General features: G+C 62.5%; 1 protein-coding gene across 1 annotated transcript in view; it reads left to right on the top strand.

The window, feature by feature from the left end:
* PEPD (peptidase D) overlaps positions 1-11,873 on the top strand; it is a 117,381-nt gene extending 105,508 nt beyond the window's left edge. The window contains exons 13-15 of the mRNA XM_082605987.1: positions 7,178-7,362; positions 10,717-10,908; positions 11,363-11,873. Coding sequence (XP_082462113.1) covers positions 7,178-7,362; positions 10,717-10,908; positions 11,363-11,500 — 515 coding nt within the window. The 3' untranslated portion in view covers positions 11,501-11,873. The remainder of the gene's footprint in view (positions 1-7,177; positions 7,363-10,716; positions 10,909-11,362) is intronic.
* The last annotated feature ends 1,093 nt before the right edge of the window (positions 11,874-12,966 follow it).

The raw sequence follows: 12,966 nt of genomic DNA, 5'->3' as shown, positions 1-12,966 counted from the left end.
TGGGGCCCACCAGAGGCCAGGGAGCCCTGGAGGGGTGATGGGCCCGCACCCTGTGTCCAGAGGGAACAGGGCTTGGTGACCAGATAAGTCCAAGGATGAGGAACTCAGATATACCCCAGAAAGGAGACAAGGAAGGAAACCTCGAAGCTAACCTCCTGCCCGGCGACAGTGTCGACGAGACTTGCCTGGTTTAGCGGCTGGGAAAGAAAACAGCATCTTGTGCTGTAACTGTGTTTAAAAAGCAGCAGCTCCCTCTAGGTAGGGATTAATATGGACACCTCCAGGACAAACCATTGCATGAAGACACAGAAGTGCAGGAGGGGGTGGCCAGGGGACCCCCCTTTCATGAAAAACAGAGGATGGCGAGAACGTGGATCCACATGTGCTTGGAAATCCACAGAAGAGGTGCAGGAAGGGAACCAGACAGACACGGTGGGGCGTGGGCAGAAGGGAGAGTGTTCACCAGAAGCCTTTTTTTTTTTTTTTTTTTTTTTGAGGTACGCGGGCCTCTCACTGCTGTGGCCTCTCCCGTTGCGGAGCACAGGCTCCGGACGCGCAGGCTCAGCGGCCATGGCTCACAGGCCCAGCCGCTCCGTGGCATGTGGGGTCTTCCTGGACCAGGGCACGAACCCGTGTCCCCTGCATCTGCAGGCAGACTCTCAACCACTGCGCCACCAGGGAAACCCAGGAGCCTTTTTATACTTTCTGACCTTTAAACCTCAGAATGTGTGACCTGTGACCCGTAAAAGCCGGCCTGTGTGGGGCAGTCACCCCGAGCGAGGGACATCTCCTCCTCCTCCCTTGACACCCTGGCTTTACCCCAGGGAGAGAAGGAATAGATGGTTCTGCTCAGCTTTGAACATCGGTCGTTTAAGTGATAAGCGTTCCATATGTAGCAAAAGGTTTGGGCCAGTGAGAGTGGGTGGAGGTGCCCGGCCCCCGAGGTGGACGCTCCTCTGGGTGAGCCCCGTGACCCCTGTGCACCCACGCCCCAGGGAGGGTCCCTCTGGGAGCGTGGCGTAGGTCTGCGTGGACCCGAGCCTGGCGCCGGGCTGCGGTACAGAAGGATGGAGGGCTGCTGCTGCACTCCACACTGGAGACGGGCGGGCACAGTGAGGCCAAGGCATATGGCGGTGGTGGGGGGCGGGGAAGGTTGGCGGGATGTCGGGCGGGTAGGGATTTGGAGGGACAGTGTCTCTCCTAGGGCTCTTCGCTCACCTTGGAGCTCCAGGCTTCATGTCCCTGGCACTGCTTAGCTCCGTCCCTGTGCTGAGGCGGGTGGCGGCCAAGGCCTGGCTGACCCCACCCACCCACAGGAAAACCTGCTGCGGCCTGGGCAGGACCTGGGTGGCGCCTCCCCAGCTGGTGTCCCGGCCAGCTCAGTCGGCCAACCAAGCAATGCCAACTCTGCCCAGAAGGTGGCCGGGCCCACAGGCAGGTCCCTGGGGCCACACATTGCACTAAGAGGGCCTGGTGCGTGGTCCTGGCACCGAGGTCTCATGGGGCTGCCTGGCCATGTCACTTCAGGAGCAGTTATAAGGCTTCAGGCCCGGCCAGGCTGGGCTCAGCTGAGCTGGTCCCTGCAGACGGAGGCAAGCCTCCCCCGGCGCACAGTGGGGCTTCGAAGTTCCCTTGTTGGGGGGATGAAGCAGAGCCCTCGCAGAGCTCCCCCATCCCACACCCCGTGCTTCGGGGTTGGGACACACAGTTCCCCGGGGGCCGCATGCGGTGCAGGCCGGGCGGGATGGGGGTCCTGCCCACAGAGCTGCTCTCACGTCGGGGCAGGTCACCTCCCCACAGGCAGCTCAGAGGCCGTGGCCAGGTCAGCCCTGTGCCCTATCCTAGCGGAAATACCCCTGGTTTGTGGGTTTGGCTCCTGGGCCAAGACAAACACCCGCTGAGACTGCGTGACTGCTTCCTGAGCCTTCCAGGGAAGAGTAAATAAAGGCGGCCGGGGTCACAGCAAGATGCCCAGAGGAGAGGCAGGGACCAGTGCTCGGAGCATACCAGATCCTGGTCTACTGCCCCGGGATTGAGGAAAGCAGGCCTGGGGTCAGAGGGGGAGCGTCCCTCACTGCCACTCAGAGACAGCCAGGGACAGAGGGCTGAGCTCACTCAGGGGGCCGCACGAGGTGGCAGGAGCAGGCCAGGCAGCTACCACACCTGGGAGAACGCCACCCTCATCTGCCCCGCGGGAGGGGATGCGGCGGCCACGCGCCGGCTTCTGGCCGGGTGCAGTCGAAGCTCTCCAAGGCTTCCGTGTCCACCCCCCACCCCACCCCCGTCTCCGCGGGCACCCAGGAGCTTGCCGATGGGACCCCCCCGCCCCCGCACCGGCCCGTATGAGGGGAGGAAGCACTGTGGGGAGGCTGGGGCCAGAGCCAGTGTCTGAGCTGGCCGCAGGTGCAGGGCGGGGCAGTTCTGCAGACCCCCGGGGTCGGGGTGCCTTTGCCTGCTCTGCCGCACTCCCTGGCGGGGGCGGGGGCTGCAGCGGCAGGACTCCTCTCAGGCCTCGCCTTAGACATGGTGCGGAATGCAGGGCTCTGGCAGACAGAGGTGCTGGGAGACCGCGCCATCCAGATCGTGAGCGCCCTCTGGCAGAAGCCAGGACAGGGAGGGCTGTGTTTGGCGAGGGCCCTGTGTCCCCACTCTGGCCTGAGAGGCTCCCTTGCTGGCCGAAGGGCAGTGGGTGAGTCCCCGCCCTCCCTGGCGGAGAGGCCAGGGAGGGCGGGGAGGGACCACACGGAGACCACGTGAGGCAGCCACGCTCAACTCGGCATCGAGGCGCCTGCAGCCTGGGCACGTGCTGCCCCTGTCCTGCAGGGCGAGTGGGTCCCCAGAGGTCCTGGCAGCAGGCAGGGCTGTGTGGTGGGGTGGACTGGAAGCCCTCAGCCCTGCGCCAGTGCGGCCTGCCAGACAGTTCCCTGCAGCCCGTGGGGCCTGCCCTGGGACCCTGGCCCTGAGCCTGCCCTCCTGCACCCCCAGGGCCTGGCGCGCTATCATCCCCCGAGGGCCATTGTCTTCAAATGAAGTGAGCTCTTTGTCTGGATGGGGCTGTGAGGATGTAGCTCAAGGGGCCCTCTGCTGCCTTCCCAGCTCGGCTCAGGGCCTTAGAGCCCCCAGGGCTGTCACGCTCTGGGCAGGAGGCCTCAAGCCTGTGATGGATGCTGCCGAGGCTCCAAGGAGCCGGCCCAGGCAGCAGGCCCAGCAGGCTCCCGGCCCAGCAGGGGAAGGTGTGGTCTGAGGGGGGCCAGGTGGGCACAGAAGACCAGCCAGTGACTTGGGGCTGCTCTGGATACATAGTGGGGCTTGGGCACTGGGACTCTGGTCCCTCTGAGCCAAAAGGCAGGTGATGCGGCGCAAACCCAGATGCTGCCCTGCCATCCTGGGGTCTGAGTGCACAGAGGAGCGGGGGGCGGGCACACCTGAATCCTGGGCCCATGAGGTCACAGCACCGGCTGCAAGAGAGCCACGAGGGAGGCAGGGGCTCCTGGTCAGGCCAAACGGTTACCAGCCTCGGAGCAGGGCATAGGCCCCGCCTTCTCAGGGATCAGAGGCCACGACCTGCCATGGCTGTGCCCGTGTGCTTAGCTCTGGCAGCACGGGAAGGGGCAGTCAGAGAGGGCTTCCTGGAGAAAGCCTCAGCACAAAGGCCCATAGGAGGAACGGGAGTGAGACTGGGAAGGCGAGGGCCCTGGAGGGGGTGGTCCCAGCTGAGGGAACAGCAGGTGGAAGGCACGGGGGCACCAGCGCTCAGGAGTGGGTGAGGGATGAGGGTGGAGTGGGAAGCCGGGCCGAGGAGCTCGGGGCTCTGTCCTCGGCGGGGGCCGGTGCGGTGGGGGACTGGCATGGTCTGTTCCGTGTTCTAAAGAGATGTCCTGGTGTCCCAGCCTTGTGCAGGATGCAGCGGGGGTGAGGCATTGCGAGGACTGGGGAGGAACCAGGCAGGAGTCCAGGAGAGGTGGGGGCCCACAGAGGCACCGGGTTCAGGAGATGTTTCGGGAAGACGGGACGAGACTTGGTGCTTGCTGGAGGTGGGAGGGTGGGCAGGGCAGATGGGGCCCAGTCTCTGCAGTGTGATCCCCGGCGTGGCATCCCCAGTAGGAGCAGGCTTGGGGGACTGCCGATGCCCCTGGCTGGGCGTGTGGGCTCAGAGGTGCCTGCGGGCTGCAGAGGCTGAGGAACCCGGGCATCGGGGCGTTAGGTGGGCAGGGAGGCCCTCTGGCCTGTGCCCACCCCTCCAGCCTAGCCCTAGGACAGTAACCTCCACACACTTCAGGGGCCCCTGCCCTGGCCGTGGGTGTCGTAACCACCATCCGGGCCAGACGCTGGGGCCAAGTTGCTGGAGGTTTAATCACTGTCACAACCCTAACCACACGCAGGCAGAAACTCCCACTCCCGGCCAAGAGAGCTGTGTGCAAGGCCTTCCCCAAGGGCACGCAGGCAAGGAAGACTAGAGGCGCCGTGGGGACCGCTGGGGCCTGCACGTCCGGCCCCCACGAGGGGCCACGAGGACAGGAGGAGAGCCGAGCTGCCAGCGCGGAGCTTGATTTATACCTGGTTCCCACCCTCTGCTGCGGCTGGGCCGAGACCGCAGCCCCGCCGTGGAAGTTAGCCAGGCTTGAAGTCAGACTGCTTCCCGGGCCTCTCTCTTGGCCACCGGAAAAGGCCCTGCCCAAGAGAGATGGAGCTGCCCGGGGGTTGGGGCATCGGCCCTTCCTCAGTCCCAGGGGCCAGGCTGAGTGAGAGGAGCCGAGTTCGCTGGGCTGTTTGGGGGCTCTTTTAGGCCCAGAGCCCCAGGCAGGAGCAGACCTTAGAAAAGAGTGTGCTACACGTTCAGCCCTGAACCGGCACCCGCTCCGCCAGGCCCTGGTGTGCCCAGGGGAGGCAGCCGCCCTTCTGGTGGAGAGACCCTAGAAGCAAGGAAGCACACCTGCTGGACAGGAACAAGGTGCACGGAGAGGAGAGGAATAGCCGGGACAGCAGAGAGAGAACAACGGCGGGGGTGGGGTGGGGGGTGTCACCCCAGGAGGGGCTGACGTTTCCGCTGAGACCTCGAGGATGAGGAGTCACAGGCCAGCCGGGTCTGGAAAGGGTCTGACCTGCAGAGATCTCAGTGTGCTTCTGGAACACAGGTGGCCTGACCCGAGGAGGTCGAGGTGGGTGGGTCGGTCTTAGAAAAAGAGCAGCGGCCAAGGCTGGGGCAGGCTTGGCTTGTGCCCCAGGAACGCAGTGAACTGTCATGTGTCCAAGCCAGGGTCTGGCTGGCCACAGGTGGCTAATGACAGTTTGGGGGGATTAGTGAGCTGGTCCCCCAGTAGGTGCCAGAGCCTATACAGCCAGCTTTCTGGGGCCAGCGTTGTGGCCCTGTTTGACAAAAGAGGCATCTGAGGCTCATGGAGGTGAAGGCTTGGCCAGATCACACGGCAGGTGAGCGGCCAAGGTGGGACCCGGTTACCCAGGTCTCCATTTCAGGATGCCAGACCATCAGAGAAAAGCCCCCCATGCCGGCTCCAACCTCAGGGGTGCAGACCTGGTCCCCCACGCTGTCGTGGTTATAGCCAGACTCCAGACCCCAGGATGCCACCCCCATGTGGTGGGCTTGGGCAGGTAGAACGGGGCTGGACTCAGGAGCTGGATTCCAAGGAGGCTGAGCCTTGGGACAAGACTGGGCATCCTCCACCCTTGGCCTCCCTGCAGCTTGGGCCAGGGGCTGGCCACTCCCCTGTGAACTGGCCAGACCGCAGCACCACCTGCTCAGAGCCTGGACCCTGGGGATCCGGGACGTTGGATCAGCCCTGGGCCTCCAGCCAGCCCGACACCCCAGCCGTGGGCCCACTATCTCTGGCAGGAAAGGGGGCCCCCACATGGGGGACTGGTGCCCAGCAAGAGCATCTGAGACGGGAGGGTATGTGTCCCAGGAGGGGCTCTCATCTCCTTTTACCCCTTGGGCCCATCATCTGCCCTCTGCCAGCCAGAGGTTCAGACCCTGGTGGCCTAACCCTCACCAGCGCAGGGTCCAACAAGGCCCCTCAGGGTGTGGCGTCCCAGTGCTCCCGTGATCATCAGGGCATGGCTGGGAGGCCCCTTGGGAGCCAGGGTTACTCCCCACATGGAGGGGGTCGCAGGTACCGGCACTGGCCACCCTCTCTGGGTGCCGGTCCCACCCTGTCCACCTGGCCCTGAGTGTCCTGGGGCTGCTAGCCTCGGCTGGCACATGGCCTGCCCCCAACTCCACCCTCGTAGGATGGGGCGGGGGGGTTTGCCAGCCTAAGGCCTTGTCTGGTGCTTAGGCTGAGCACCCAGTGCCCTCGAGTGAGGCTGAAGGTGGGGACTCCATGGAGCCCAGTGGCCAAGGCGGCCGTGCCCCAGTGACGGCCGAGGCTCTTTGAGGCGGCTCCCTGAGGGCCCTAGGCTCCAGCCCCTAAGGGCCTCTCTGGGCGCCAGGCAGGGCTGAGCCCCTGAGCTCTGCACAGCCTGCCCTCCTCGAAAGTTGGTTACTGGGGATACTCTCCATGGTGACCTTTGCCCCAGAAGGATGGGGCAAAGATGAGTTTGATTAGCAGCCTGGGGCTTGGACATCTGGGCTGCCACGGAGATGGTCACCTAGCGCTTGTAGCAGACAGGGCCACAGACCCCTGCCAGTTTGCCCATGAGGTAGTGCCAGCTGCACTTTCACCCCAGAAACCTTTGCTCCCCACAGAGGCCCCAGGGATGATTCAGCCCCATGTCGGGGTGTGCAGGGATGCCCCCCACCCCCAGCCTGAGGCTCTGAGGCAACGTTTGGACCTGAGCCTCAGCCTGGGGCTCACTGAGGCCGCCCCACGTCCGCTGCTGGGGACACAACGCTTTTCTCCTCCTGACGCCAAGGACCTTACTGGGCTCCCCTGGCCCCAGGAGCAGACACGACATGGGCTGGGCCCCTGTGGTGACCATGGGTGACAGGAGCCTGCCCCTGAGGGCACAGTGGAGAGAGGGAGGGTCTCCAGTCCAGAGCTGTGCTGGGAAAGCCCTGCGTGGACGGCTGCTCGGGACACGTCACCCTTGCCCCTCACCTCAGGCCCTCACGGCCTCAGCCAGTGCGAGGGCATCGTGTGTCCCCCAAAACCTTGCCCGGGGAAGCCCTGGCCAGGCTGCCAGACTCCGCAGCTCATTGCAACCTCCTTCTGAGCCACAGGCGTCTGGTGGCCCGACATGCACCGCCTGGCCGACCGCATCCATCTGGAGGAGCTGACCCGCATCGGCATCCTGACCGGCAGCGTGGACGCCATGGTCCAGGCCCACCTGGGAGCCGTGTTCATGCCTCACGGGCTCGGCCACTTCATGGGCATCGATGTGCATGACGTGGGAGGCTACCCCGAGGTCAGTGTGGGCGCATCAGCCCGAGTGGCCTGCCTGTGAGCCGTAGCTGGGCTTGGCCCTCCCTGGGCTGGGCTGGGGCTCTGGGAGATGGCGGGAGTGTAGTGGGACAGGCAGGGTGAGGAGGAATGGGGTCCCGGCGAGGCCCGCCGCCCCTCCTCCCCCTTCACCCATTGGTTGGTCCTGGCCCAGGTCGCTGCCCTGATGCCCCCCGTGCCCAACGCCTCCCCTGCCATGGCTGCCTCCACAGGACCTGGTGTGGGATGGGCGTGCTCTGCATGGAGCCCCGGGCTGTGCGCTGGGGGCATCGCCTGCCCTGAAAGGTGGTAGATGGTCAGTGTGCAGTGCACGGGGTCCCCACAGGGCAGCGGGAGCCACAAAGCTGGGTCTTAGCGATGGGGCTGGCACTGCACCCGTCATGTCCTCATGCCTCTGGCTTCATTCAGACGGGGTGATGAGGCTCCACCATCTGGTGGCTGGCCCCGGTCCCTCCTGGGACTAGCTGAGCCCAGCGCCCCTCACAGGTCCTACTCCTGCTTCCTCCCTGGTGCAACCTCTGCCCCCCAGGCCCCTGGGCCAGCACGCTCTGCTGGCCTCCTTGTCTCTAGGAGATACCCTTGGCAGGGGAGGAAGGCTTGTGTGGGCGTCTCCAGGCCAGGCTTTCCCCTCCCCCTCCTACTGACCGACCCTTGAAAGGACCACCCAGACGGTGCTCACGGCTTCGGGAGGCCCTGCCGAAGCCTTGCCGGGCAGGTGGCTGCAGCCTGCCCGGCCGGTGGGTGTGGGTAAGCCCAGCCCTGCCACCTGGCCTGGTGCCCGCAGTGCAGGGGGCGGATTATGCAATCGGTGCACGCCCTGGGGCCCACCAGCCAGTTAGCCAAGACTGGGCTTGGCCTCTTAGCTGCAGGGTATTTTGAAAGCTCTAAGAACGATATTTGGGGGTTGGGGGGGGTGCGGAATTGCTCAAGAGAAGCATTATTATTCAATTATTTTTTCCTCAAGTGTAAACAGTTAAATTTGGAGAAACAAAATCGGTTTTAATTTCCTAATTTCTATCCATCACATTGTGGTACGGAGCCAAGAGCTGGGCCTTCCAGACATTGTTAACTGAGGCTCGTTATTCATTAGTCTCCAAAGCGCTCTTTTTCCACCAGAGAAAATTGGCAGCAAACTGTTTTCATCTTTTCCAGTAAGCAGTCCTTTGTGCTCAGAGTCTATTCTTCTGACAGATAAACACTGTGGAAAAAATATGGCTTTTCCTATAAAAGTCATTTGTTTTATTTCAGGCCTATAGACACATCTGGGTCTCTTCTGCCCGGAGCCCAGTAAAGCGGAGGCCCCATCGAGCCCTGAGCCCAGGCAGAAGCCAGCGTGGACCCGGCATGGGCAGGGGCCCCTGAGCCCCAATAAGGCTGGAGTCCCCGGGCCCGAGGGGCTGGGCACTCGGCTGCTCCCCTGCTTGGGGTCTTCTCCCCACTCAGCTTGGCCTCCATCCTTCTCCCAGCCCTGATCTGGCCGTTCCTGGTGGGCCCCACAGGGCAGACCAGAGAGCTAGCGCTCTGAAGGGGAGCGGGGGGTCATGGTCAGTGGGCTGGGGCACGCACATTCTCCTGTGCCCCACGGGATCCCTTCCATTCTCCCCTCACCCCCAGTCTGAGTCGTGGTCCTGAAATCTTCCAGAGGGAAGGCTGTCTGTACAAGCTGGAGCAAACCCTCCACCCTTGGTACACCGCTCTGGGGCAGCGGGGGGCCCACGGTGACCAAGGAGGTCAGGGAGACCTTGTCAGTCTCTGCCTCCGCCAGGCCCCTGGCTTTGACAACCTTGGAGTACAGAGAAGGCGACGGCACCTGGGGGGCAGCATGAAGGGAAGGGAAGGGACAGGAGGGGCTGCCCAGGGGCAGGCACGGGCTTCAGAGGGCAGGAGACAGGGCCCGGCCCCGCCCCGCCCCACCAGCACCTCCCACCTGAGCACAGGGACTGTCATCCCAGACTGTGCCCTTGTATGTCCCCTGCCTTCCTGCCTAGCTCCTCCAGGCACATAGTAGTGCTTTGGGGTCGGGTACCACACCAGACAGGCTTCTGGGCCCAGAGCATGACCCATCAGGGGTCACAGGGCCTTGGTGTCCCCTCATCACCTCCGCCCCAGCCTGACTCACACCAGGTCAGGGCGGCTGCGCGTACCAGTTTCTACACGCCCGCTGTCCCCGCCCTCATGGAATCACGCTCACAGCCTTCCCTGCTGTGCCCAGCCGTGGATGGAGGCTGAGCCAGCCCGTTTCTGGTTACCTTACATGAACCACTAATTGAAGTCTGATGTTCTTGGCCCCCAAACAGTCAGAAATGACAGCTCCATCTCCAGCAGCTGGGCTTCCAGGGGAGAGCTGCGAGCGGGGCAGGGCAAGCTCAGAGCCCGACCAGAAAGCTTGCTTGCTGCCCCACTCACAGGCCTTGGCCAAGGGATGGATGGGTGCTTCTGGGACCTGGGGAAGGCAGGGAAATTTCTGCAAGTGTCCTAGGTACCACCTGCCCTCATGGCCCTGTTGGCCACGCCCATGTGAGTGTTGGCAGGGGAGGGGGGGTGGTGCCCCTGCAGGGCTGAGAACCGGTCCCCATGGTTCAGTGGGGGCCCAGCACACGGGCTTGGTGTGGAGCCACCCACGTGCGCTTCTTGGGGCACACACCCCCAGGCCATGCACACGGGGTGAGCGTGCGTTTGTGCACACACGAGCCAGGGCTCGTACTGATGGCCCGTCCTGCCGACAGCACCTGTCCCTCCTCCTGGAAGGCCACGTGGAAAACCTAGGGCTTGGCTTGTGGGGGATACCAGGTCCAGCACTTCTGGGGCCGGTTTCCACTTGAGCTGCCTAGAAGAAAGCGTGCAGCCTGGGAGGCCCCACAAGCCTTCTTAAAAGCTTCACAAGTTTGGCTTCTACTGTTCCTCTCGCGGGGAGAGGGCCTGGTTGAGGCAGCCGGACCCCCAGCCAGCCCCATGGGCCAGCAGGGGCAGCTTGTCCTGGGTGTGTGCGCACGGGCGTCCACGGGGCACGGTTCTGAGGAGAAGCAGGGGCAGGGACGTGAGAAGTCTAGGGGAGCGTGCAGAGGGCGGAGGGTTTTATCTGGAGTGCCATGTACAACACAGCAAGGCTGAGTCTGGGCTGGAGACCCCCATGGTCATAGAGCCTCCTGCAGCTCCAGGGGGACCCATGGGGCCCGAGCCAGGCCCCACGTGTGGACGCCTGCACGGGCAGGGGCGGGTGCCCCGCACGCTCACCTGTTTCCATCTTCCTCCCACCGATGCGGTGGCCCTGGGCTGGGGCTGCGCCCTCCTGGATCCCCCTCACCGTCCTCTCCCCCAGGGCGTGGACCGGATGGACGAGCCTGGCCTGCGGCACCTGCGCACCGCTCGGCGCCTGGAGCCGGGCATGGTGCTCACTGTGGAGCCCGGCATCTACTTCATTGACCACCTCCTGGACGAGGCCCTGGCTGACCCGGCCCGTGCCTGCTTCTTTAACCGCGAGGTTCTGCAACGCTTCCGTGGTTTTGGCGGGGTGAGTGCTGGTGGGCCCCGCGTCCTTGCTCCCTTGCTGCGTGTCACCTCTTTGTCCTCCAGGACAGGAGGCACACAGTCTTGACTTCCTCACTGGAGAGGGACCTGGCCTGCCCTTTCTCATGGTCTGTCACCAGACAGGAGCCTCAGCCCTCAACACAAGCGACTCAGATTCCTACAAAACCCCTGCCCACTCCAGGGGCTCCCAGCCACCGGGCAAGGGGCAAGGCCAGGGTGGGCAGGTGGCACGAGCAGGTCCCTGTGGGAGGCGCCTTCTTCCCAGCAGCTGCCCACAGAGGCCTTGAGGCCAGCCCCCTGCCCCCGGCAGTACTGACCACTCCTCAGAAAGGGCTCTTACCACTCGGCGGGGGTCAGCCTGGAGCCGTCGGGCCCGACCCTCAAACTTAGCGTGTGAGGCCAGCTCAGAAATAACGAGCGTCCGTCATTCTGACCAGGTCCGGATCGAGGATGACGTCGTGGTGACGGACAGTGGCGTGGAGCTGCTGACCTGTGTGCCCCGCACAGTGGAGGAGGTTGAAGAATGCATGGCAGGCCGTGACAAGGCCTTTGCTCCCTTCTCTGGCCCAAAGTAGAGCCACGGGCAAGCTCACTTCATGGACGGCGGCCTGGCGGTTGGCCCCCAGCGGTGCTCAGAAATCACATGCGGCATCAGCGTTTGATCACACCAAATATGCTGTTTCCCAGGGAGAAACTTTTTTATTAACCTTCTGTGGGATCACACCCTTAATCTGTTTTTACTTACTTTGCTTGAACGACAGTGACAGCGGCTTTTAAAATGCTCATTTTCAATTATCCCGTTATTTTGAATAATCCTGTTCTTCACTAGCAACTAAATGTGTATCTTGCCGTCATGTGTATGCTGCTCAGGAAAGATGCCTTTCTCACGTTTTCTCTCAAAATCAGTACACAGAATGGAATTTGCAATAAAAGATTTCCTAAAATGGACCTTTGTGCCCCGCTCCCTCTCTATTTGTCCCTTTGCAGGTGAGCACTGCAGGGTTAGACCTGGAAACTGGCCCTGCAGAGACCCGGGAGTCTGGGCATAGGTGGGGCTGGGCCTCTGCCCACGTGAAGAGGGCTGTAGAGTAGGAAGCCTCTTTGGTACGGTTACTGCCTCAAAGCTGGATTTCCGAAGGGGGGCATAATTACGCAGCCCTTAAGGTACAGTTATCGACAGACAACATGAGACTCGCAGATTCCTCGTCTGTGATTTCCTTCTCATGCGGGACAGGCTTGCAAAGCCAGCATCTGTTTGAGAGACACTGCCGCCTAAGGCAGCACCATGGCAAAGGTGAGCTTTCTGGTTCCTTCCACGTCTGCCAAGTCCATTTGTCTCCCCTAGGTGGAAGCCCACTGGCCGAACTCCACCCTGAGGCTGTGGAGCCATCCCAGGCCACCTGGGCCCAGTCCCTGCCAGTGGCAGGACACCTGGCCTTCCTCTGCCTGCCCACCTCTCCCACGGTCCCAGAGAACCGCCCCCACCCCTGCAGCGGGCTTCGAGAATTCTGCACACCATTCTGGGGTTCTCTCATCCTTGGCTCTCATCCGAGCCAAGGTGAAGGACAGGTGAGAAGGACGGACGTCAGAGATGAAACCTTAACAGGGTGGGGAAACTCTGTAGCCCAAGCCAGAGACCGCTGAAGTCACTGAAGAGTTGAGTAAATTGATTTCTTCCTATGGCAGTAACACAAAAGTGCTTGTGATGTGGCCACATTAAAATAAAGCAGCATTAGTTTCAAATCATCATTTATCTTTTTCTTCTTAGATTTACAAACCATTTTTTAAGGTTTCCTCCTGGTGCGCAGATATATTCCCTAAGTTATCTGTGGTATTAAGCAGTTTGAGTAATGATCGTCTTTCTGAGGGTCAGGAGTTTGAGTTTGCCAAATCGTTCTCTCCCCCGGCTGTATCTGCGAGCCATGCTGTAGTGCGCAGGGTTTCAGGTTCCCCCACCCCCAGGATAAAACCAGTTAAGGTTATAAAGTTAGGTTGGAACTCTAAGTGGACAGTTTAGTTTAGCTGTGTTAACTAAAAAACA

This window comes from Mesoplodon mirus (assembly GCF_964341445.2).
Source record: "Mesoplodon mirus genome assembly, chromosome: 19".
Classification (NCBI taxonomy): Eukaryota; Metazoa; Chordata; class Mammalia; order Artiodactyla; family Ziphiidae; genus Mesoplodon; species Mesoplodon mirus.
Note: the sequence above shows the minus strand (reverse complement) of the source record. Positions and strands in the feature narration are given on the sequence as shown.